This window comes from Leuresthes tenuis, unplaced genomic scaffold, assembly GCF_036924035.1.
Source record: "Leuresthes tenuis unplaced genomic scaffold, fLeuTen1.0.hap1 SCAF_15, whole genome shotgun sequence".
Classification (NCBI taxonomy): Eukaryota; Metazoa; Chordata; class Actinopteri; order Atheriniformes; family Atherinopsidae; genus Leuresthes; species Leuresthes tenuis.
Genome location: NW_027325369.1, coordinates 20,022,550 through 20,050,419, shown reverse-complemented (window position 1 = coordinate 20,050,419; position 27,870 = coordinate 20,022,550). Strand labels below are relative to the sequence as shown.

The 27,870-nt window shown below is 41.9% G+C and overlaps 1 protein-coding gene across 1 annotated transcript in view; it reads right to left on the bottom strand.

Moving 5' to 3' along the window:
• Positions 1-221: 221 nt before the first annotated feature.
• The window catches only part of pacrg (PARK2 co-regulated), a 125,361-nt gene continuing 97,712 nt past the window's right edge, over positions 222-27,870 (bottom strand). Inside the window, exon 5 of the mRNA XM_072365391.1 lies at positions 222-1,089. Coding sequence (XP_072221492.1) covers positions 929-1,089 — 161 coding nt within the window. The 3' untranslated portion in view covers positions 222-928. The remainder of the gene's footprint in view (positions 1,090-27,870) is intronic.

Here is a 27,870-nt window from a genome sequence, read left to right as displayed (position 1 = left end):
TTTTGCTGGAGACATGACTTACACATCGAGACTGTGCAAGTGTCCTTGTGTGTTTCAGAAATCAATTACACTATGTTTCTCCTGTGGGCCGCAGGGTTGTAAATGTGCGCGTGTCAATGTGTGGGGGAAATATGGCCGTTGAAACTCCTACTGTGAGTGTGAAAAAGTTTTAAAATGTGACAAGAAATCATTAAAGGTGAAAGCATCTTTAATCAGCACATTGTGCAAACACAAGGTTGGTTAAAGATGGCCACTTGTTTGGAAGAACAGAGCACACGCCTCTGCTGTCATGCACAAACACTAACAAGTAAGCCTGCGCGCACTCCAACTGTTTGCTACGATCACTGTGGGGTATTTGAGTTCAAAGGATGTTAAACAAACATATGTGGGCACGAGTGTGTATTGGTGTGGAGGAATGTTGTCAGTCGTCATTCCTGAGCGTCTTCCCCTGCATGTCAGGACAGGCTCTGTCTCCAGCTGTGTTTGTGACAGAATGGGTACAGTAGTACAATAAAATACAAAACGCCACAGTAGCTGTATCAATGCAGCATTTTTTTTTCTTTCTTCTGTTTCGCTCAAACAGCATTGGAAACTTCAGATAAGATCTTTGGACTGAAGAAATAACAGCTGTCAGATGTTTGCCGCTTCAGTGACAGAATGAGAAGTTCTTCGATATGAAAAAATTACACCGATCAACGAGTGCTGGACAGTCAAAGGACAGGTTTTGGGTGAAGTTTCACCTGAAAACAACAGAATCTTTAATGTCTTCACATCAAGCAATCCTCATCTGCTGTAAATAACCATCGAGAAATAAAAGGCACAGAACACAGCTACATCGCAGCAAGACAGGCACAAGTTAAAAGTTGGATTTAGACTTCTGGGGCAGGTGAAGGTAAACAGTCTGTGCAATGCTGGCTGGCAGCCCCTCTCAAATCTTCATGCAGGACTCATAGGTGGGTACCATATATTTGATGTTTATAAAGGCGTCCTGTCCTCCGTAGCGCTCAAACATCTGCAGAGTCTCTTCGATCAAGTCACCGATGTTCTCCCTTTTCCGCTGGCTATAGTCGATACCGTCTCCGAGATTTTCTGGCCACAGAGAAAGAAATAGAGACAGCCAGAATGAGAAAAACAAAAATAATTCAGCACAGTCAGGGTCATCCCAGTATGTGAGGTTGTTGTCAGGGCTCACAGAGCACCACCTGCGGCCACGCCGCACTGCTTTGCTGCAGACTGAGTCGGCAAATACCATCTTTCCGTCTAACTTCAAACCCAGTGGACGGACTGAATCTAATTTACTCCTCTGCTGTGGACGGTTGGGACTGAACGGCAGAAGAGTTTTTAACTGTTCGGCTGAAAGTTTAATGAGGCAGCCCACAGAGAGGAGAGCAGCGTAGAGAACATATGAGCTAGTGGCGGCTCTGCTGTTGCACTACGCTGCGCCGATGCACACGAGGCATGAGCAGTGACCTGGAGTCATGCTCCACAGGTAGGAACGCACGGTTGTGTGTGTGTGTGTGTGTGTGTGTGTGCGCTTTCCCTCAATTTTTTTTTCAAAACTTTGTGTTTCTGTGAGTGCGTGTCTGCTGCAGACTGTCAGCTGTACGTGTGTCTCTCCGTGTCTGTGAGAGAGTGTGATCAATGACAAAAACAACAAAAAAACAATCACAATGTAACAAGAAATAATGCAGTTAAAGATACAGTATTGTACAACAGAAGTCTGGAGTGCTGGGGGAACCTGTTTTATCGAAAACACATTCCTGAGATGTCCACCCTCCACTCCTTCCTTCTTCTTTCCTTTCACCAGCAGGCACGCACACACACACACACACACACACACACTGTGACTTTACGAGCACGCAGCTAACTGACAAACTCATGCCATTGCACAGGAGCTCGAAACTCTTTTCGGAGAAATGTGGAACACATGGACTCACACACTAAAGTTTATTAAAAACATAATAATGATAAAAAATCTGTTCTAAAAAAACAGATTTCTAAAATACAGATTTATCTGCTGAACAGATTTGGACCCAAAAGGGAAGAGAAGAGAAGAGCGCTTGTCATCAAGAGGACGTGTGATACGATGTGAAATATTAACAGCAGCATGGCCGTCCCCGACCGCCTCGCTTTTCACCAACAATTAGACCTGAAGACAGAAGCCGGAAATAAACCTTGTGACCAATTCTACCTAACATCCCATCCTTCTTCAGTGTTTTCTAATCTCTCATCTTCACTGACAAACTCAACCTCCCGTCTCTCTCCACATCTTTTCACCCATCCATGGCCTTCTCATTAAAACACAAAGAGAGCCGGTCTCATAAATTGGGCTGTTAAGCAGTAACACATCTATGATCTCAGTCTGCTGCACTTGCTTTCTGCTCAGGACTCATTTCACATGAGAGCAATAGGGGGGGGGGAAGACTGCTGGTTCACCCAGATGCATTGCAACTTTTACAGCTATGGCTTCATTTAGCCGCTGTTTACAGTTTTCCTTTTAGAGACAGAATATAAACCTAGGAATGCAGCCTTTTAAGAAATGCTCTTGTACATATCTAAAATCAGACTGTGTCTTACTCTCGAGAGAACCACAACACAGGCGTTAGCAAAATCTTAAATTGCATCTAAAATGCAACCAACTGAGCAATAAAAGATTGAAAAAAAAGTCAACAAAATCAGCAAGGATTGTCAAGAAGCTGGGCAGTGGGAGTGGTGTCGTGAGTTCGCTTGAGTGTGCGTACATATTGGTGTAGGTTAAGAAGCTGAGACCGTGGAGCGTCATCTCCTGTTAGTGTGGAAATGAGCAGCTAAAGCCAGCCCAGAGGGAGAGCTTGGGCCTCAGATAGAGTCGGGGAAGAGGTGCGGCTTGGGAACCAACAAAGCTCAGACCAGTTTACAGAGGCCTGGACGGGGGAGCAAAGAGGTCCTGCATGGGCTAAATTACTGGTTTTCCTGAATATTGAGCCTTTCAGCTCATTCAAGTGCATTTCTTCAGCTGAGCTGTTGGGAGGCCAGCAGCTTCAAAAGGAAGAGGGCAAAGGAATTTGCAATGATTCTCAATATTTAAAGAGCAGAAAAAGGAGAAGTGTGTTTAAGAGGAGATGGAGGGAAGGGAAGGGGGGGGGGTGAGAGTGTTAAAAGCTGCCTCTGCAAATGTCCTTCAGCAAAATAACCTCTCTTTCTAGCTCTTTTTCTCCATCTCTCCCCAAACTTTCGTTTTTTTCTTTGTCTTTACTTTGCTTTCTGCAATGTGCGCTGGACAGAAATGGAGAAAAACTAATCTTTCAAAACAATCATAATAAAAAGTCTCAGGGAAAAGGGCTCTATGCAGGAGTTGGATTTTTGCCCCTCAGAGAAAAATGAAAGGTTGATTTCATGGCATACTATCTATCTATCTATCTATCTATCTATCTATCTATCTATCTATCTATCTATCTATCTATCTATCTATCTATCTACCTATCTATCTATCTATCTATCTATCTATCTATCTATCTATCTATCTATCTATCTATCTATCTATCTATCTATCTATCTATCTATCTATCTATCTATCTATCTATCTATCTATCTATCTATCTATCTATCTATCTATCTATCTATCTATCTATCCTTTCATTAAGCCAACAGGGGCTGTGCCTCTCTCTGGCTCTGCTGTGATTTCTGCCAAACCCCAGAAGACCACACTAACTACACATAACAACAGCTGCAGCCTTCCTCCTCCTCCTTCTCTTCCACCCTGCTCTTTCTTCATCCCTCATTCCCCACGGTCCTAAACAACCTGTCTTTCCACATCAAGTCGAAGACAAGCCGTCACAGATGGAAGCTGCTCTCGGAGTTTATCCTAAATGTATAGACTTTTGTGGGGCTGTGTTGGCAGCCTGGGTCTAATGGATGAGTTGCAGGTTGTCTCGTTGCTTCACTTCCCGACCATCTTCTAAAGCAGCGACACGGCTGTATCATCACCCCGTCCTTAGATTTTCTTACTGAGTTTGCATGCGTGATATTTATGTTGTGCGGTTATAATCCCCCTCTTCTGCCAGGGACTGGGTGACACACACTGCAGCGGATTTGGGATATTTAGCTCCAAATTCCAGAGCTGATGTAACGTAACATCAACCCACCTGCTTTTGTTTCTAATCAACTTACCCCTGAATGTGGAAGTTCCTTATGAAAGCAGCTTAGAGAGGAGGCCACCCAGCACAATGGCTCTTTGATCATAGCAGAGAGATGCAGAGGAGAATCAATGACTGAGAGAGTTTTTCCTTTTTCTCTCTTTTCTTTTTTTCCAGCATGGTTTGTCCTTGCTGGAAAAGGGAAATGGAGGAATGCAGGTTATGAGTATGCTGGAACAGCTTGAGTTCCTTGAATATTTTCACAATGGCTGTACAGCTGAGGGCAGGTTTAGGAGTGCATGTGTTGTCATTCTCTCTTATCACCAGCCTGATAACATTCCAGCTCCATTATTTCCGGGCATTAACATCAGTATGAGGCATATTTAACATGAAAATACTTTTCTAAAAACAACATTTCCTCCACAGGAAATATTCTAAAAATCAATTTGAAAACCCTCTTGCATGGAAAAAAAAGATGTGAATTCAGTCCAAATTAGAAAACATCTTAAAAATACGATTAGAAATATTGAGGGTTACATTTATAATTGTTCTTCTGTGTTTGCATAACATTTTTGCTCGTGAAATCAGGGCACAAGGATATGGAGAGACAGGAGCATGAGTGACAGAGGTTTGAGGAAGGAGGTGATGAGGAGTGGATGGGACCACTGGAGGAGGTCTGTGCTTAACAGCAGGGCTCTAATTAAAAGGGCCTCACAGTAGGGCGACAGGCAGGCTTCTCATGAGGAGACTCACACTCTGGCAGAGACCAGGTGTGAGGGAGAGTGTGTGTTCATGTGTGTGTGCGTGACCACGGGTTTCTAAGAGGGGGAAGGCATGAAAAAGAAAAAAGAGTGAGCATCCACCAGATGCAAGTGTGGACACATACAGAGAGCATAAGAAAATTAAAGCAAGATTTGCATGACAACTGGAAAATTGACTTAATGTAGAAATATTTTGTCAAGGTAGTTGGGTAAAAACAACACATCCAAAACAATATCATTCATAATTATTTCAAAGCACTTTTTCAAACTCCAAACCATCTAATCTTGACGACTTGTAGGACTGAATCCTTTTCAAAGGAGATGTATTTGCGCAACGAGGAAGGGTTAAGTGAAGAATACCATCTGCAAACAGACAATAGGTTCACAAAAAGCAAATGGGGATTACTGACTATTAACAGAGCAGATGGATGAGCCTGTGGCTGGATCACTTATGGACACAGAGCACCGCATTTAGCCAAGCAGCAGCAAGGTGAAGGAGCAGCACTGGTATGGGCTGTTCTCAACAACGATGAGCTACTGTAGTTGGACTTTTTAAAGTTGAAGATGGACTGAAAATGAACTTCTTTACCTGCTGTGGTACAGTGACCATATTCTTTATATGGCACAATACTACCTCACATTTATCCAAGTAGTGCACTGTGTGATGAATTTGATAGGAAAAACATTTGATAATTACGATGCACACATAACATCCTATGTGAAAGATAATATTCCTTTTTCTTACATTATGGCTTGTTTTTCTTGTGAAGCTCTCTTTTTTTTTAATAGTTCCGTACATGATCACTCTGAGTGCTTAAAGATGAAGATGTTGTACTGATCTCAACTGTTGCTGCTTTCATTTCATGATCAGATGCAGAAGAAGCAGGACGAGATCACTCTGACACTGAAAGTTGCTGGTGAGGCACCACGCCAGCTGCAAGCTTGCTGTGAGCTGCAGTCAACACTAACATGAGAGAGCACTTTGTTTTGATGAGACGGTGGGATACAGTGCTCCCCAACGCTATGTGGGCACACACCCCGAAATGCTCAGGTTTGATATTCAGTAACATTTTGGACTAAATTAGGAGTAAAGCTACTGACTCACAAGATATGATCACTCAAGCACAACACTTGTCCATTTATATTGCAAGAAAAGTGCAGTCATTTTGCCATGCAGCTTTTGCTCTTATTGGTTCTTTTCCTCTGCCTGTGTACCCAACCTAATTTCCCCCTAATGGATTACCAAGAAGCTGACGGACAGCACAGCTGTGGCTCACATGCGCTTGTGTGCGCACACACACTCGCATGCACATATACACCCAAACACACACACCTGGAGCTTGGCCCATTCCCACTTTGTTGCTTTTCCATCACAACCTTTGTGTGTAATCAATAACAACATTTCAGCTTAGTACAGCTACCCCAAACAAGGGCCGGAGCCATAGTCCCATCAAACACACACACACACACACACACGTATCCGCATAAGATTGCCAAGGTAGAAGTAAAACAATAGGCTCACGGCTAGCAGTAGTTTATTAAACCCCCAACCCCTACACCAGCCATCATCTAACTGCTCATGCTTACTGAAGTCTAACCTTTGCTGTAGGTCAGTGATCTCATTTTCCATGTGTTCTTTCAGCCCAGCAGAGCTCAGTCTATAGGCAACTGAAGCACAGAACCATTTCAAACCAGCAAAAGTTGGACATCAGCAAAGCAGTGTGCCTGGTGGACAAAAAACGTCAAGGTCGGATTCAACAGCAGAAAGTGAAGAATTGAAGCCACGGTTGAGATAAAGACAGGACCTGCTGAGAATGCCTCTGAGCTACACAGTTAAAGCTGTTAGGTTCACATCGATCTGGGTCCCTCTGGCTTACTAGTCTACATCTGTACGTAGGTATACTAGAATTGAATTCCAATTCCACACTTCCGCCAAAATCATGCCGTGTCTTCGGCTAATCTTTCTTTAGAGAGAATCCCAGGCTGTGGGAGGGATTCAAAGCCCTGCTGAGGTAAGGTGAGAGAATCACTCGGCTACACAGTACAAAACCCCTCATTTTTGTCATTTCTTTTTCAATTAGCCAACTAGAACCTGCCGTGACCGAGAGCAAAATCAGTTTGCACCATTTAGTCAGGCTTTTAGTGCACAAAGAGAGCCCATCTTAGATGATAGATCAATGCCATTTTCCAAGCTGTTGCCATGTCCATTATTGTTTCAATTACCGCCACTCATACAATGGGTTATACAAGTCTCATCTTATTCAATTTTGGCTTGATACATGCATCTGTGAATCAGCTTCGGTACAGTTGTCGCAAATCAAAGGGATATAATCATCCAGTTATCGTGAAAGTATATCACATCGCTGGCTCAGATGGGCAGCTATGTTCGAGTTATTTTCAAACGATCTTCGTCACTGCTCAGGTTACAGCAGTGTGTCTCATTCCAAGTGATTCCGTTGGCCTTTTTTCTTTTCTTTTGACTGAATACAATTTAAAGCAGCCTCGGCTGGACAGAAGGATGTGCATGACCAGCATTGCCCGATATATTCGCTGAATTTAACTGTGGTGAACAGCCGAGGCTTCAAAGAAGCATGCCCAACGCAGCTTTTCTCTTTCCCTTTTTTTCCTAAGAGACATTAGTAGTTAAGGATTATGGGCCAACAAAAGAAAACTGCTGCACTGTACAGGTTCAGGCACTTCAAAAACCTTGAAAATAAAGAGTTTATTATGTGATTACAAGCTGCAGTAAGTGTCACTGCAGTCCAACTTCGATGTAAGACAGAAAAATCTGTATCACAGTGAAATTACAAGAAAACAACTCAAAGCTTTCACCTGTGCCGTATACCATCTACCCTTTCCCTCTCTGCCCGTCTGTGTCACTCTCTGGCCGGGAGGAGAGTGTCAGTGCTGTCAGGTGTGAGTCAATGCCGTCAGATGCGATCTCATTACGCCAGCTTACCTCAAGGTTAGCAGTGGGCTGCTGGCTGGGCACAAAATCGATCTGCACCAGGGACGGGCGTTAAAGGCCACCGCAGTGAGGCGGTGCGCATAAGCCAAACAAGCAACATGCTTCCAAATGCAAAGGCCCACTTAACCAGCCTTAGGAATGGAACATGTTATATATAAACAAAAGGAAATAGCTTCAGATTGATATGTCGATACAGTGCAGCTAATCCTTTTTCCCTTTTGTTCTTTAATGCTAAATTAATTCAAGAAACATTTGAAAATCTGCAAAAAAAGCATTTGAAAATGTCTTAAAACACTGGTAAAAACCTCAGATCACACATTTCTCTTCTGTCACCTGTGGCCCACGGGTTACATCAGACAGCGACATCCCTGACAGCGAAGTCCTCTAATGACGCCGCCTCCTGTTGTATGTTGCAAAAACATGTTTCCACAGAGCTGATGGAAAAGATGTGCAACATGTTTGACAGAAATCCAATAATCATTGACAGGTTGTTGCATCTTCCAATCTATCAGATCATTTTCTCACAGTTCAAAGGAAAGGCTACACGACTTGTCACATCACTCAGTCCTCACATCCGAGCACACAGAGACATCAAATTATTGGCTGTGACAAATAAGAAAAAAAAACAACTGGGAATCTTTTCAGGGTGAGTTTCAGTGACTGAAACTTACAGGGAAAAAAATCATGTTAAAAGGAAACAGATTGTTCCTCTGTTCTGGATAGGAGCGTCCATATGTGGGTGATGCTGGCACCTTGCTAAGGCTACCCACAATGCCTCTCTCTTGTTTACACGTCTTAATGGGTGCAGAGAAACTATGTTTAACTATTTTCCCTCTTTTTTTTTTTTTTTGGAGCTATAGCAGCTTTTGAATAGAGACAACACAACTCACAGCTCGGGTGCAAAGTGACTATTCTGTGCATCAACACTTCTACAGTGCATGTCTAGATGCTGGAATATCCCATTGTTATAATCATTAAACTGTAACTACACAGAAAAATGGAGGCCAATAAAATATGATGCCAAAAAATAAAACGGGGGGGATCTGAAAGAGCTCGCAGATAGAGGACTTTTACCAAATATAATTTGATTTGATTCACAGTTCAGAAACAGGAAGTAAGGAAAGTGATCAACTATAAGCTGATATAGGAAACTGTTTCTCTTGACTGGATTAAGTAATTTCAACTGTAACCTTTAACTCCAGGAGGACGTCACGATCATTCTATTTGGAGGACAGTTGCAGCAATAACAATTAGCCTCAATCTTTAAAGACTACATCAATTTGCCTTTAAAACATGGAAAAAGCTAATCTGAGGTCAGTGCTACGAAGCAGGATTTGGAGCTAAGGAGGTAACCTCAGGTTTAGTCCTGGGTTTCTAGTATCCAAAGATGGTTTGAGTTTTACAATAAATGGCCAAGATAACACGCGCTGCAACCATAATCGCTCCAAAGAAAGTTATGTTAAGAAGAAAGATCAACGCCATTAACTGATCAATCAATGTAACCATTCCCAGAAGATTTTGTGAAACTACTCATCTAAAAGAGACTAACTGAAGCACTGAAGCTTGTATTGTTGACCTTTAAAGAAAGTAATATCTAATGTTATATTAAAATCATCAAACTATTAAATTATTTTCATACTCAAGCAGTTTCAGTCTGTCTTTATAAACAATAAAGCTAAAAACATTTTACAGGATATCGGTGCTACTTATTGGTTCATTTAAATAAATAACTGTAATTTTAGTCATACTCATGCCTCAGTTATGAAGCAGAGATACTGATAAGCCTCCAAAAGGAAATGTTCAAGATTTTCTAAACTCATTTTCCTTTGTATTTGGGTGTTATATATTGATGGTAACCAAAATCTTCGGAATCTGACTTTATACTGAGCAAAAAAGCCATGAACAGCAACCACCAAACAGCTGCAATGTGATATCATGGACCAAACATCTGCAGCAAAACAATATAACTTGCATTTGCAACCAGCGAGCTGCAAAGAGGTTGGTCAGTATCTTAGGCCCAAACAAATGGGAAAATTGGACCAAAGTTGAAAGTCTTGCATTTCTTAAGATTTACATATTCACATAGTTGACCATTTTTGCAAGTTGATCTCATTTGCCTGCTCAAGAAGAACATTTGAAGTAACACACTAAAGTGCTATGAGTATCCAGTCTACTCTTCACATTTTTGCAAGTCACTGAAGGAACTTAACCATTAGAAGAATAATATGTGTTTTAGCTCCAGCTGCATTGTCTCCCCTCACCTGCAACAGGGTCATTACTGCATTATGTGAAAACAATGGGACATACACACAAAACTGCCACACACTTATATGGAAGCCCAGTTACACACACATTTTAGCCAATACTAAGTGATGGGCTATGTGCCTGGCTAATAAAATCACTTTAGTCTTCATAACCACTTTAGCCTTGGAAGCTGCCATCAGTGGAAGGACAAACACACGCACACACAAGTGCACATTCAGGTACAGGATCGAGCAGTGAGCAGTCCAGCCCTTCCATTAGCCTAATGAAGTGGCTCCCTAAGATGGATGACATGGCATCACCTCCACCACCAATCACAATATCACCCCTAAAAAACCTTCTACTAAAAGCCCCAACCCTCCCCCCGATACCCTCCCACCCTCCCACCCCCCAACCCACCACCCCACCCCACCCCCCGATTGCTTACTGCACCAAATGGACGATGAGCATTTCAGAGCCCATTCGACCCACACACAGCACTTTTATTGGTCTGGTTATTTATCTCTTTAATGCAATTGGCTGGAGTGGATGCCTATGGATGTGGAGGGCTAGTAAATCAAAGTGGGTTAGGGCAGCAGTGTGATTAAAAGAACTTTGGCTCCACTATGACAATGGCGCAAAGTGGACGCTGTGGTATTCGTCTGCATTCAGAGAAGGGCCAAGAGGGGTGAGGCGACAGGAAGCCTGAGGACAGCAGCTCTTGCTGGGCAATGACAGGGTAAAATGCCGGCACATCCACTATTAAGTTTTTCTTTTAGAATATATATCTGTTTGTACTGCCAAACTGGTCAAAGCGCAAATTATGATTTACGTGACTCACAACAATATATGATATACTGATAGCCGTCGAGTGGAATCAGGCATTTCACGTGTCACGTGTGAAAGGTTTAAGAACCTTGACCTGCTTTCACTCTCGGGTTTTCACTCATTCTCTGGTGACAAAAAGCACTCTGACGGCCAGTGTATGCTTTAATGCACAACACGTTTCTTTTCATCTCAGGATTTATATGCCTCACCAACAAATGGCAAGAAGGAAAAAAAGAAAAAAGAAAACACTATAGATTGTTTTTCTTACATAAGTAAAGAAAGAAAATTTCTCACATGGTCAAATAATTTTCCCGTTTGAAGCAAAACAATCCAGTCCAATTTTTCTCTTTACTTGGTCGGTCCCAGAAGGACAAAGGAAAGTGTTTATGGGTGCAGAGATGCAGGTAGAGGCGTCCATAAAACAGTCAGTGTTTTATAGGCAGCGGCAAGACCCGGAGGTCTGTCAAGGTTTACAAGTGCTGGGGCCCTTTAAAGAAGGTGTGTTTAAGTGTGGTATTTACATAAAACAAGCCAAGGTGTCTGTCTTAAACCTCACCTAAATACAGAAATCTGAGAGTGAAGAACATCTTTCTCTGTTTGTGAATATAAACTACAAAAAGCATCTGGCTTGGACAGACACTGTTGAACTGTGGTCATTTTCTTTTTGGCAATTTAACAAGGTCAGCATGAAAAAAATATTTCATTTATCTTTTTTCACCTCAGCCACTGTGTGTAACAGATCTAAAAAGCCACATCTAAAGTCTAAACTGTGATAGCACAGGACTTTGTAGTGCAAGCACAAGCAATTAAACACACACACAGTCTCAGTTCTAATGTCAATTTGGCTGCTATCATCACAAGGCCTTTCACAGGCCAACACTTTGTACCTTCTGCCAGCTTCTCCCCTTAATTCTCCAGCTTTTATTTTTTTCTTCTCTCACGTCCAAGAGATAAAAGGATGAAATCACAATACCACTAACAGTGGCTGTTCTAGTTACCCCCCAGCAGGAATATGTAAATGTAAACTGGGGCTGGGTGTGGGTTAATCGTCTGAATCACCTTTACAGTATGTTTATTCATTATTTCCACATGGCCCTATTCCAACCCACTGTGGAGGGTACCATCCAAACAGAAGCAGAGGAAGAGAGCGGAGGAGGGATGGGAGGATACAGAGAGGATGGAGGGATGGGGAGCATTGAGATGTGCTGGGACGGCAGTGCCACCCCGATGTGAGTCATAGGACACACTGTCAGCACCCATCCAGCATCACACACTGACTCATTATGCTGGGAGAGAGGAGATGACAAGAGCAGCCATGATCAAGGAGAACAGAAACGACCCATCACTGACAGACACGAAGAGAGCACGCAGCAAGCAGATATGGTGGTGGCATGTTTAAGTCCTACACTCAAGATGGCGTAACCACATCTACAACAAAGTGAATACTTGAATGCAAAGCTTTGTAGTTTCTTCTTCTATCTTTTTTTCTTAGGTGATGCAAGTAGATGGAGACGTGCTGCCCTTCCAAGAGGACCCAAAGCGCTGGTCAAATCAGCAAAAGTCTTTTAACCTGACAGGCCAGATGGTTTGTTACGCAGAACCATCTGGTAAGTAGCCATTGGAGAGGGTTTGGAAAAAGGCACGCGCTATCAAAAAATATTGGCACATGATTGGATGAACCATCTGTCTATCATGGGCAAGCTTGAACCAAACAGATCAATGAAGCAGAACCAGCAGCTGAAATCAAACTTGCCAATGCCAAGCGGGAGAAGAGCAAAAACATGTTTCCCATGGAGAGAAGTCTTCAGTGTTAGTTTTTGCTCTTCCTTAACTAAGAACATTTGAAATAGTGATGCTAATATAGCCACTCCTTACCTGTAGACAACTCCTTAGTTATCATTATTGACTGCTGTCATACCTAAAACTTGTAGATAACTGCCAGCACAAGACGGCAACTGGTGGAGAACCACTGTGTCTTGGCCACAGATATATAATTTGGAGGCTGGTACAATAAACAGTTTTATAATGAACTCCTAAATTTTGGAAGAACCCCGCTGCTTTGAAAGGTGTATAAAAATTAAAGGGGGTGGAGGGATTGGTCAAAATGGGCTCTCACACAGCAGACTACTGTTTACTTTAAATGGGAAGCTGGTGCAGGTTCAGTTTCGCTGTCTTAACCACACATTCGGATGATTTTGAGCTTGAGACTCAAACTGAAAGCAATTTTCTAGGGCAATTATGATTTCCGCTTTTTTGGCCCACACCGATTTTCTTTCAAAGAACTAATCAACCAATAAAAAATTATTTTTCAGATTTTTCTTTTGCTTGAACATCAAACTGTGACAATAAATAACCTACATTTCCTCAAACACCAGTGGCCTCTGTCACTGGAAATCTTAAAAGTTAAAAGTGCTCCAGAAGTTTTTTTTTTTTTTCAAAATCCCACAGAATAGGAAATTTAGAATATCCCCCATTTTGTACGCATCTCAAAATCTAAAAGTGCATTAGAGAAGTGCTGTTTTTTTCCACTTTTACAAGTTCAACAAAGTAGCTTTAGGTTGTTGTCAACAAATGTTGGTCCGGTGCAATCCTTTAAATGTTAATGGAACATACACATGCAAAAAGCCTCTTCACCATGTTCAGAATTCGTTTGTTGTTTCAGTCACTACATTTCCAGTCAAGCTAACTGCTGTGTAAGGACAGCGTAATACCTGTGTAATACCCTCAGGTATTACAAATGGCTTGTTTTGGGTCGGGTCCTTACTCAATGAAAAGCTGCCAGACTGACTGAATACTTGCTTGTGGGTGCATTTCTGTGGCTGCATTGGTGATGTCCTCAATGACATGGAAAAAAAATTCAGACAATCACATTGACCTGGAAAAACCCAGACTCTTATTGACATGCAAAGACATTCTAACTGTACTTGACCTAAATAGACACAAAAAACAGAGACTGTTGAGAGAAAAATCAAATAAGCTGGATAAAACCTAACACAACAAGACCTTCTCCACTTTTTTCTGCTGATGTGCAGAGTGATGCCCCCCTGTGACACACCCTCGTACAGAACGTGTCATCACTGATGTGGAATAATACCATAAGATGATTTAGATTGGGCTTTCAGATCTGAATATTTTTAAGTTAAGTTAATTTTATTTACTCCAACCTTCATATCAAGTCAATGCATCTTCATGTAATTTCAGCACAACACGGGATTTACCTGCAGATCTGTTGATAGCTGACAGGCTTAATTGAGAAGGTGTGTACATTTGTGTCGCATGTATGTCCTACTGGTTTATGCCTACAAGTTCTTCTTATTAGATGTTGATATTAGCGTCCATGTTGCACCAAGGCTAAGTACTGTCCCCTGGCTGAGTGGAAAGCAGAACCATTAGGTCGGCAGAACAGGAACCATTTATTAGGCTCTTTTCTGGCTGTGTCTGTATTATCTGCCGTGATGCTATTTGTCTGAGACCAGCCAAGCCACCAGTGTGACAGGAAGGGGGGAGCGGTTGAATGATGGGATCGGAGAAACAGCCAGTTTTGCTTCGCTGACAAACTGGGGCAAGAGCTGGAGGGATGTGTCGAGGAGAAGGGAAGGAACACTGATGGAGACAGTGCAGGGAATAAACGCACGCGAGATGCACTGCGGTGGCCGGTTTTGCCAGAGGACACAATTTACAGCACCTGTTGGCTGTGACTGATCAAAGGATGAGGACAGAGGTTAATGGTGTGTGATACCGTGTGTGACACAGGGAGAAGTGATGAGCTGGAGAGGGTTAAAAACCAGACAAAAAGAGAAAAATTGAGTGTATGACACAATGAGAGGTATTGGTGCAGAATGATAATAAAGACAGAGTGAGGAGAAGAAAGAAGGGGAAAGAAACAAGAAGAGCAAGAAACCGGGATAAGATAGTAAGAGAGAGTGAGCTGAGAAAGACGAAAAGGTCGCTGGTGCAGGAATGTGTGAGAAAAAGACAGAGGGAATATATATCTGTCCCCTGATGGGACTGTGTTAGGAGTCCATCTGAGGAGAAATGAGATCAGTAGCTGACTTAGTGGTAGAGGAAGACTTTGCTGCCCTGCAGCTCACAGACTGACTCAACCACCACCACCACCCCCGCCCCCCCGTCCCCCCATCTCTCTCCTGTGCTCTCTGGTCTCACACAACCTGCAGCGTATTTATTCTACAGGACAATCCTGTGCGTGTGTGTGTGTGTTTGTGTGTGAGTACACACAGGCGCCTGCACAGTCTTATTACACAGACTCCCGTCCCACTCCACCCCTCCATCAAATGACCAGGGCAGTCTCCCCCACTCTCCCCCACTCACTATCTCTTTCACTCTACCCCACTGAGGAATCTCCTCATAGAATCACCCACTAAATCATCTTATCCACCAAACAGACACTTTCTCAAACACTCCTACGGTGAGCTTTCATTTCCAATCTAAAAACACATAGGAGACGTGTGCAGATGCGTGTGCATGTGGCAGGGGGAGGAAGTCAACAAGCGAAGCAGAATCACAAAAAATTTGTTTTCACATGAACACACAAACAGGATCTTTTTGCACTTGTCATATGCAGATACATTTACAAACGTGGACTATGCTGCACTTGCTATTACTTTTTATAATTATTTTGTCTTGTGACTAAACTATTGATTTCCTTAATCGGGTAAACTACAAAGGCCAGTGGACAGTAGATTTATAGATAGGACACACTGAATGCGTTGTCCAATAATAAGCAATCAAACACAAAGCCACTGTGGTATTAAGCTGCAACTTAAACCCAGAAAACAATACTTCATGAGGCCATTCACTCTTAAACAGAAGTAATCATTACTACATCTAATTGTGATGTTTTATTTACATCTGCATGGATACTTTAATTGGTAGATAATTAAAAAATAAATGTTGCAAAACTATGTGAGAAGCAGTTTAGGTGTATGCAAGCTTGTTTTTGAATTGCAGGCTTTAAATTTGCCCAGTGAGTTTGGTCTCGTCTGATGCAACTCGCTGGTACATATATGCGAGTCCACCCTCCAAAAAAAAAACTGCAGGGTAAGCTAATGTTGCACCCAAATCCAGTAAACATATTACTCCACTTGACACTAACTTGCATCACAGCATAACACAACAATGCTCACCTGTTCCCAAGGAACCAGGGGAAGACAGAAACAGGTCCGTGCCGGGTGCTGGTGATGCTGTGATGGAGTGTGCAAGAGGAGAGCTAGACAAAGGAGGAAGAAAAGGTGAGCCATAGTGGGGGCAGATTAGAGTGCCTCGAGGCCCCTAAGGGGGGAAAAGAGGAAGAAAGTCCTGATAACAGCAAAGTGATGGAGGACAATAAAAAGAAAAAAAATTCCCCTGCACATGTTGTGAAAAAGCACATAGACAAATAACACACACACGCTGACAGCCAAAGGGTCCAAAGGGAAGAAGCAGCTGCAATCAGAGTGGACTGTTTACTAGAATTAAATGATACAAAGATTTCTGAATTACATAAGGTGTGTGTGTGTGTGTGTGTGTGTGTGCGCATCGCATTTGAGAGGTAGAAATACATCAGATATATCAGTGAGTTCACCAAAGCTATTCCTCCCCCTCACTCTTCTCTGGTTCCAGAGCAATCAACCATAGACTCATATAATACACACTCTCTCCTTGCTCAAACTTTCCTCTTGATCTATGTTTCATGCCTTGACTGGAGCGCATGAGACCGAGCCAGCGCACGCGGCACTGCAGCACCCGTGTGGAGCCACAAAATGATCCTGGCCGTACAGGAAAAGCAGGGAAGAGAAGTTAATTAATCACCAGCGTCTCATTTTCTCTTTATAACACTCTCATTCACTTTGTGGCTCAATTGGGTGTCACTCTTCTCTTGCTGCAGATCTGTTGAACTCTATGGAGTTTGATGATTTTTGAACAGAAGACCGGTCTGGTGGCTTTTTTTTTTTAACCATTATCTCCAAGTGGATGCCAGGTTCATTCTTTTGTTAATGAACTGACCAGCTTAACACTCGTACCATCGAGCTGAGGGAATGGATATTTTTGTGGGGAAAGTTAAAGCGACTTGATTTAAACAGTGCTGTCAAAACAGCTGCTTTTCTTTCAATATTTTTTTCTTTTTTAGCAAAATGAGAAGGTTCAGCCAACATGTAGTAGTTGATTAGTCCATCTGTAGACCTGTGAAGTTTTTCAACTTTCGTTGCAACTGAAAGTCTCAGGGTTTCAGGATGTTTATCGGACAAAATAAGCTTTTTGAGGACACCCTCTTAGACTTTAGGAAAAGCTGATAAATATTTCTCAGGATTTTCTCATATTTTATTCCGAAGTACCAGCTCTACGTGCAGCTCAAGTTCCTCTAAACACTTTGCCTTGAACTACTGAACAAAAATGCAACATAATACATTGCAAAATCAATTCCCATGTTAGTAATGAGCTGGAGATTTGGCCCTTTATTAGTATTATCACGTTTTCTTTTTTTAAAGCCTACATCTTCAGAGAAAAGGAATATGACTCCGTTGACCAACAGAGAGGGACACCGGAGTCGATTAGTCATTTTTGGTGAAGATCATTTATATTAATAACAAGTGGGACTGCGCCTGCAGCTGTGCCTCAGCTCATGTCCCTGTGATGAATGTTTTATTGGTTGGTGTCCAATCTTTCTTGAATATTCATTATTAGTATACACTCCGAATATCGATTTTATGCAGTCATGGGTTTCATTCCTGATGGCAGTTCCTTTTAATCTATACAGAGGGGCACAAAAATAATTCACTGCTAAGAGAAATCAACATAGTTATGTCCACATGAGCATAATATGTTGCTGTAAGGCTTTTTAGCGGGAACACACTGCAGTGCAAAACAGTGGCTGTGAAAACATCAATATACAAACTTGTTTTAGTCTGCATCCACTTCAATCTGTGAAATTACTACACGGCCCACGGGCCTCCTTCAGCGGTATCCTGCAGAGCCACAGCTGGGGATGGGCGTGAGTTTTGAAGGAGGCAGATGCACGGAGCAAAGTAGGAGTAGGAGGTGGAGAGAAGCCAGTCAAAAGTTATGAAATGTGCCCCCTGAATAATCAACGCCCAAATCAATTTGTTCAACGTCCAAGAGAAGCGGGTGGACTACAGAGGAATGTGTTGAGTGGGCGGTCGCTCAGCGCATCCAAGTCCATATCTCAGACAAACACAAAACAGCCAGAGAGACTGCTTGAGTGTAGAAAAAGAGTTGGCCAGGAGGGATGGGACTGAGGAGAGGGACACACTGACAAACACATTCTGCTTTGTGGAACTCTTCTCCTTTTTTTTTTTCTTTTTTTTTCCCATTTTGCCAAGATTTTGATAGAAACTACAATGCACACAAATTTCCATATTTCTTCAATCAAGGAATGCTTCCAACTTCATTCAGCCCTCATGCATTTTTAACAACAAGCACTTGTTTCACTGTGCAACATAAAATGGAGCCAGAAATGTACGGACAGCCAAGCAAACAACACATACCTGCACCTCATGGGTTTAGCACGTTGTCTTTAGTTTCATAAATTCACACAAAGAGGAAATGTCAAAGACAACTGCAATAAAGCACAATTTGCCATTTGTTGCATAAAAGAAACAAAAACTAGATATTATGTATATATAATGTATGCGTTTTCCTTTAAGGAAAAAAAGTTGTCTTTAATTTCCTGTTTGCCTATCCTGTTGCTGTTTGTGTTTTTATTTTCCCCCCACACATGATGATAGTAAAGCTTCACTGCTCTCAACAGAAGTGAGACTTAAGCGATATCCAGTGCATTACAAGAGTAGAAAAGGCCTGCAGGCAGCAAGTGGCCCACTGCGCCCTGCTCAATAAAGGCAGTCATTTTATGACCCCGCCTCTCGGCATTTTGATTTTAATACTCTTCTCTTTTTCCACCTTCCCTTTTCAATGTTTCTTTCATCTAAAAAAAAGATTTTCCTTCGCCTGCATTTGAATTGTTATACCGTTTTGTCGCCTGGAACACTGCCTGTCTACTGTCTCGGTCTTCTCACTTCTTTTTCCTGGAACACTGGGAAGACTGCTGGCCTAACGCGCAGAGAAGACAGATGCTAGCAAAACCACATTTGAAGGTATCCCATCTCTTACACTAACAAATTCATTTCCGTGTAAATTAAATGAAGGAACCTGCCCTTGATAACTCCCAGGGGAAATGAGAATGGTTAGAAAGAGCAGAGTAAAACAACAACTCTCTCTACAACATGAACAAATCTATTTACCAGTGAGTCCTGTACATTTCAGAGAACAAAAGCAGAGTAGCCAAAATTGTATAAAGAACTGAGTAATGCGAAACTGAGAGGTTGCTGCTGGGGTGGATTTGAGTCCAGCAAAGATTCAGAGAAGTTGAGAAAAAAATAAAATGGAGAAACAAAAGCCAGCATTGTCTAATACAGGATGTGCTATTTTCCTGCAGGCATTGGCATGGCAAAGGTAAAAGACAATAATAAAAGAATGGGAGAGGGCAGGTAAAACGATGGAGGATGGGGAAGGAGAGGAGAAAATAAACAGAGCGCAGACAGAGAAAAAAAAAGCCAGGGATGGATAAAGAAGAGAACGGTGTGAGTGGCATACGACGGCACAGGGCTGTCTTGGCTCAGACTGTTCAGATCCACTGACATTTACAGAGTGGCCGATCGCTCTTTGCCATCCTCCCCTTGAAAAGTTCAAACGCACGAAGATCCACAGAGGAAATGCTGCGCCATGTGGATTAACAAACGCTCTCACATCTCTCTTCAGGCCTCCCCTCCATCTGTGTGTACTGCAGCTGTCGCTCTTTAGGTTTGTGTGTCTGGTTTCATGTCTGCCTCACACCTGTGTCTGAATTTTCAACAAGGACCGACTGCCAACGTGGTTCAAAAACACAGCAAAACGCTCCCCGAGTGTGTGTTTGAATGTGATCTGCCAAAAGGTTGGGCAAGTGGACAGACAGTTAGTAAGCTAAGTCTTCAAGGTTTTGCCATGGCAATGGAACTCGCCACCACCACATAGATGCCACGTATCCCTCCCCCTTTCATACTTTACACAAACACATAATGTCTCAGTGATTAAGAAGAAACACCAAATGCACCTCCTTTAACCTCAGTGACATCTGTTCTATATTACAGTGGACAGAAATCAATGCCTCTATTTTTCTCCTTTAGAATGATAAAAAAAAAAACAGTTTGATCAAATAAACTTTCAATATTTGCATGACTTAAACTCAAGTATTTCGACAGTACACACACAAAAAAAACCAACACAACAGCAATTATGTTTTGAAGTGTCATAGCTAATTACAGCAGCATGGTAACACTCTCTTTAGTTCCTATCAAGGGAAACGATGGCAGAAGTAAACACTATTTTTCCACCCCTGAAATCTGATGACTGAGGATTTAAAGGAGACTTCGTACTGTTACACACCTTAAGACATGCTTGCAGGAAGAATGGGACAAAGTAAAGTTTAAAATGCTTCATCACTTGAGATTGTCAATGCCAGAACGTCTTTTAGAGTTGGAAGAATTCAATTAGGAGGAATGGAAATGCTACAGAGTGAATCTGATCCAGCTTCTATTGGAATATGTTGCCGGCCTGAAATGCCAAAATGTGGCTGTATATCAAATTCAATCAAGTTGATGAAACTAAAGAATAAAAAATAAAAATGAATAGAATAATCTTTGATCATACTGTCTACAATAAAAAAGAAAAACAAGTTAAACTAATTAAACTGCTTGTTTTTCTGATTTAGGATTCTAGAAAGATAAATTAGCTTTTTTTTTATTAAGTATTCTGACAGAAAACATGAAAGTACAAGACACAACAACTCAGGGGTGATTTTAAAGCCCTTACTGATTATCTCTCCGGCTACAGTACTTGAACTTTCCTCATCTCTCATCTCTCCCACCCCACATACACACCGGAGTGAATCCGCCTGCAAAGATGATGGTCAGCCTGACCTGTTCGTCACCTCTTAATCAGACTGTTGGCTCTGACTGGCCTGAATTGGATCAACCTTTGTGACCCGTGCTGGTGCTTTGCATTCAGAGGTCACGTCTTTGCACCATCTCTGCCGGCAGTAGCAGGCTCTCTGAAAGGAAATCTTATTTCTCTCTCTGCCTGCCTCTTTGTTTTCATCTCCCGCTGGCTTGGTGTATTAACCCAGACGTGATCTTTCACAGCTCAGCCTTAAATTACTGAAGTTTTTCTCTCCCCCTTCAGTGCATGAATTTTGCATAAAATCATATCTGAGTCTAGACAGAATTTTTTGTGTGCTTGTCGATATAGAGAAATTTATGACATACGATTAACAAACAAGCTGCTCTTTTGATCAGAGGTGCAGCAGGCATTCAGGCATTGCTCCCTTGATTAGATTCGATTGAAGGACAGCTGTAGTATAAACAACACTGATTGTATATTGTCTGCAGAAACTGTTGCTTAATGTCCAACATTAGGGTCTCTGTCTCTGTCCAAGAGCTGTCAAACAATGAAAATCAAAGACTCAAATGAATAAACCCAACATCTGCCGTTGTAGTAAAACGATTATGTGAGTTTTCATATAAAATTTCTACCTTGAAAGCTATTTTAGTGAAGCCAACAATGTGTCCAATACTGTGGATACCTGCTGGCAGCCTAACATTTGTGACTGTTAACATTGCAAACGTGCTTAAAGCGCGTGCGCCAGGAACAAAGAACTTGTACTATTTCTTGAAGAAGAAACTGTGTCAGGGAATTTGTTATTCTCAACTTAGAATTTATCATTGAAAGAGTACAAGGACTAACAGTTGCTGTGAAACACGAAGCTCGAAATCTCCTGAAATTCTGGGCTACAACTGCCTGCTGTGCAATGCAACAAACTGCTTACCCAGGTCCAAATCTTATAATCCATTCACTCTCTGAATTGACTTATTCTTCCGCCATTGTGGCATTGAAACAAGAGCTGGAAACAACATCTGGGATGATAACAACTTGTCCAAAATTGCTGTGGGAGCATATAGCTGATAAGTGAGGTGTTTCCAGTGTCATAAAACCATGACAGAGACATCTAAAAACCAGCAGTGCAATTGTGAAACTTGGCTGGTGAACAACAGGTGAAGTAACCTGTTAAACTGTTACTTGGCTCAACTCCTAGAAACCCTGGAAAAACAGGTATGCTGACATAGCTACGCATACGTCTAAACCTAATTTGACCTTGAAATTAAGACAGTGACTAAAACACCTTGGTCTTGAGAGATTGGTTGGGAAAATTAAGTCCATCTGCCACACAGAAATCAATAAGAATGGATGCAATGACACTGATGTTAATGTAGTACACCTATATGTAATTAGCTGCTATTATGGTGCAATGTCACAGTTGGTCTTTCAGATGCATCCATGAAAGCTTCCTGTTACATATTTGTATTAGGAACAGAAACATGAGCCTGTCCGATGCTCTCTTTGGCCAAAGTCAGCATCACTTCACACATATGGACACACAAGCTATCAAGTGGCCTAAAGCCATCAACAATATGTTTTTACTAATACACACTTACAGACCATGTCACATAAAATCTGCCTTCCTGATTTCCATTTTAGGGCCACGTCCAATGTGTTGGCTGATGCTTTGCTCCTGATTCATCCCCCTCAGGTATGTAAGCTCTTCATTAAAGCTGTGGCAATCAGAGAGGGGAAAAGTACGGCTCCTCGTAAAGAGAATAGATTACTTCCCCATCTTTCAGGGAAAGCTGTTTGCAAGAGTAGACACTCTCCTCCATTTTCATTAGCAGCTTGACTACTATATATTCTCCATATAATTGAGGTTGAAACCTTCTGCACTGTAATGGTTCTTTCCATAACAGTCTTTTAAAAGTGAAAGCCTGCCATCCTTGGGCACTGTGTGATACGCACTTAGGTTGGACAGGGTGTGCGTGCTGTGCAGAGGGTGTACGTGCGTGCTCACATCTGTTGTTATCAGAGAATCCCTACTTCTCTGCTTCTTCTCAAGTCACTTTTCAAAGAGAGCTTTGAATAAGCAAAGATAAACAAAGGAATGTCCATGACTTCTGTGAACCAAAATCTGAGAAAAGCAAGACTCGGATATAAAAAAAAATCTGATCTCTGAACCTCTAATCCACAAGCAAGACCCAGCTAAAAGTTTAGAAATCTAAGTATTTCTCTCATTTTTTAAGTCATGTACAGCTGCACATTTTTTATTGGTGGAATTTTGTGAAATAAGCCTAATCCTCTAAAATCTGTTTTCACTTGCATGTTCATGAATCTGAGTTTAAAAATCTCCAGCTCACTGTTTCATTGACTTCTTTGATGTTCTTTTTATGTTTCATCCTTTCATGATGTTCTATGTTTGCTACTGTTTTTATGATAAGGTGTTTGTGCAAGAAGGAGATTATAATGTTTACAATGGTTTTATTAACTACAAACGACTTAATATGCCCAACAGGAAGCAATAATAAAGAGGCTTTCAATTTAAAAAAAAAAACACAAGCTTTGATAAATTCACTAACTATAAGTAATAAACTCGCCTCTTTCCTCAAAAAGCAAAACATACAAACATATGTTCGTTGAACATAAATGACCAGGTTTCACTTGCGGTATTCTCTTCACTACTACAATACAGCTGGTAAAATCTCAAACTGTAGAACTTAAACAGCACAAGTGACACATCATCTTCAGTTTCCCTGTATTCCTCAATCAGACTGGACATCTGAGAACGCTGCATCTGAAGGAGATTTAAGCTTATAAAAGGTAGCTATCAGGATCTATACTTAAAGAGAAGTCAAAGTGGTCAATGTTAAGTTCAAAAGAGTTAATGAAATTAAACATTTCATGTCTGTCAAAAAGCAGCGACTTCAGATTAGACTGTTTTCAGGGCCATGAACCCAATATTTTGATTTGGCTTCATTTGCCTCTGCAGATGAATACGTGTATAGGGGAGACACTGAAACAAAGAATAATCTGTTTTTCACATCCATCAAGAAGATGAAAGCCCTATAACTCCCTCATCAGGCCAATCTTTCTTCAGCTTGCAGCATCATTATCCAAACCTTTGAAAACAAGTCTCTGTATTAAAAGAACCCACCAGCATCTTTTACTTCCAGCCTATTAGCCCAGCTTGCACCATCAAACCTACTTACAGCATTGACAGCTTAGCTTTCTGAAGTTAGCTTGGGTGATTTGTGGCCATGTGTAAATTGGAAGTTGCCGTCTGAGTCAAAGCAGAGTCATAAATAGGAGAGAGGAGAGGACGACAGCGCCCTGCCAGATTCCAGGGGCATTGATGGAGCCCAGCAGCCTCACATAGATGAGCAACGCTTTCTTAATAACTGTCTTGTCAAAACACATCACTCTGCTCCCTCCTCGAGCCAAAGTGTAAAATTCCAAAGCAAAGAGTGCACAGGGAGGACTAAGTTACAGGCAGAAAAACAGACAGACAGGTTCTTTGTATAGTTTGGATCCTTTTTGTTTTGAATTTTATTTTCAAAAAATGAAAAACTCGGAATACTTTAGGTGCCATTTTTTAAGTATTTTGCTTATTTATCCATGGCGGAAAGCAGCAAGTGTGAGTGGAATACTTTGTGGACTGGATCCATGATAATTTCTGCTGATCTTAGTGTTACCCGTTATATTTATGTGTATTTACTTACATAAGAATGCCAGCAATATTTTAGTTGACATTATGCTGGAATAATCATTCAAATTGATACTACCTCTGTAAGACAACAGTCTAGCACCTGAAGTCAAATGAGCAGGGAAAAGGTAAAGAGAAGAAGTTGAAATTAGTTTTTGCCGCCATCACTGCTTCTGGCTGCTTCTGGCCTCTCATCTGCTCTCTGTGTGAGAGCATCACCCTGAGCAGGGCTCAGGCAGTTCCCTCACAAACACAAACACACACACACACACAAACAGTGAGTGTGTGAAACGGTGACAGTGAACCAGGCTTATTTATGTTTCACTGGTTTCATTACATTACAATTCCAATGTACAAATTACCTTCAAAATAAATACTTTATAGCTATTTGAAAGTGTGGGCTTGCATTCTCATGGTTTTATAATGCATCATTACATCATTGCCATAAAATGGTCTCACAGAATAATGCTGTTTATAGAAATGATTTCTGTGGCGATATTTTGCCAACGCATTTTATAACTCACCTCTACTTTGGGCTCTGTGGACTTGTCAAGAAACACCTCGATTACTTGAGCAACCACACATATTCAGTACTGCAAGCCTCTCTCTGAAAGCACAAGGTACTCTTAAAAGTACCACTTCCCAAAATGGGCCATTTCGAGGGGTAAAATATCTCACTGGTACTTTTTTTAGCCCATCATCCCTGCTCAATAATTGCAGGAGGTCAGCGAAAGGAGCCTCTAAAGGTACCTCGTGTCTGTGAAACGTTTTTGAAGTGGAAAAGCAGCTCTTGCTAGAATGGCATATCAGCCTCAACTCAGGTTGTCACTATTCAGATAGACTTTGGAAAGAAAATTTAATTCAAACTTGGAAAAATTATGGAGACAAAAAAAAAAAGGAATGAAAAGTGAACAAACTTGTTTTTTCCTCACTGAAAATTAAACAAATCTCTTGCACACTTTCTGATATTATCTTACTTCCATTCACACATTATGAAAGGTGAGCTGGGAATTTAGGTTCAAACCAACGTCCAAAAGGACACATCTGAGTCGATGTAACCCCGATGCACCTGAATGATTCCGCTTCTTTACACAACCGTGCCTAAAATCTAAAAGCCGGTCCTTTTCTAGACCTTTAACATTTCCCTCTCAGGTCAAGTTTGCATCTCTCACTGTGGTCATTGTCTAACCTCACACTGCTCCATGTGAAAACAATCACTGTTGTCCAGTATCAAGCTGAACTGTTACATGTGGAATGCTGACTCAGACCAGGGTCCCCCAGGTCATTCTCATTCCTGTGTCAGATAGTGTCTGTGTTTGCTTAAATTAATGTGCATGTGTGAATACACCTTGCTCCAGTCTGTGCATCCATAATGTATGAGTTGAGAGTGCACGTAATATTGTGTGTATGCGGTCCCTAGTTTGAGTGTTCTTGCACTGTGATGTGATAATGCATCAACATCTGACATCTGTGTCATATATGTGTGAGTTTGTGTGTGGGTATGTGTGTATGTGGGCAAAAGTCTTTGTGAGTTGGACGCTGCACAGCCAGCCCTCCAGGGGACCATAAGTGTGTGAGTGTTTGAGAGAATAATAAATCTGAGTGGGGCGGAGAGAAGAGAGGCTGCGACCACCAATCGATCCCTCTGCTGTTTCTCAAATTAAGAGGGAGGGATGAGTGTGAGAGACAGACAGATAGAAAGACAGATAGAGACCGAAAGACAGAGGGTGAGAAAGTAGGTGGTGGCAGTTTGGAAAGGGGTAAAACCTTTGCGCAAGCAGAGGATGAGCTAGAGACTGAGACTGGAAGAAGGAGAGAAATGAGGATACTGTAGCAGGGAAGGAGTAAAGTGAGTCGAGTGAAAGACAGCCAAACGCTCAGTCCAATTAAGTACCATCCCTGTGGAGGCAACTGTTCCCATCCTCTTCTGCCAGGACTACACAGCCTCAGCTTCCAAGGACAAACTTCTTGACATGTGGCTAAAAACACACAAAACTCATCGCATCTATACAGGGCTGCGCAAAATTCATCAGAGCTTAGACAAACATGCTGGGAACACCTTTAGAGCTTTGCTGCAGAAACAGACATTTACGCTCACACACCTATAATCGTGCACATCTCCAGAGGTACTCAGCCTTTGGAGAGCCTGGGGACGAAGCGGTGCCAGAGATGGCTGGCGCCAGCAGCTACTGGTCCCAGGGTGCAGATGTGTGCCAGAGGCTAATCCAGTCATCTCTGCTCTGCCCACCCACCAGCTGCTGCTGCGGGGAGGGATGCACAGCGGAGTAGAGCTACAGACTCACACTTTATGTCTTCACGCAAAAGAAGACACCAATGTACTTTACATGGGATTCAGTAATCTAGCTTTTCAGTCCTGATACTGATACCTGGGCTTTGGGTATTGTTCAAGGGAGAAACCTTTCTTCACATCCAAAAGGTCCCTCTGGCCAATTACAATAAGCAACACAAATGTATTTCCATAGAAATGAAAAGTAAAATCTAAACAAACCTTTGAAACGTTGCCAAATGTAAAAAAAAGTATTTGGCACCTTTCCGTACTTGAGAGAATAAATTAGGCAATGTCATCATAGAATGCCGTTAAAGGGTGTTTCACGGCTGTAATAAACAGAGTGACGGGGTAGAAGATGTTAACTTGAGAGAAGAGCGTAAAAAAGATACAAACAAAAACAGTTACCTTTGCCATATATGAAAGGATAGAGATCTGCTGGAATTTCTTTTGACTGGGAACATCAGGAACATCAGTTTCTTATCAGGAATCGGGGCTTAAACTTTATAAGTAAAACGTTTACTCTCAGAATTTAATTGCAAGAACTAACTGCCATCTATCACCGTGTGCATATTTTCCTCTAAACACTATTTAAAACCAAGTCCACACCCCAAGATTTGCAGTGTCTTTGGATTATTGCATTGCTCACACAATGTGGTGCGCTTGACCTTTGATTGGGAGATCTTAAGTCATAGTGGGTTCTCACAGCTTTAACTCTGTTGAGTTCCCTGGCCCCATCTCTTGAGTTCTTGTTGGTCGCAGCTCAACTACTCCCCTGCTGACTCCTTCAGCATATCAAGCGTGCATGATATACTTTCAGAACTTTCATCGAACTGCTCAAGCAGTGCAAGCGATGGCCACCAATCAAATCACTGATCAGCCTTGGATCTGAATAAGTTGCCTGTGACCTGAAAATTGGGCAAATGTGAAGAAGTTTTGCTCAAATGCAAACGTTTAATGCTCCAACAAACTAGAAATGGAAATGAGTCAGCGAGGGAGGCCTCTGGTTCTGTGGCTTTGGACCATAGCAGACTGAG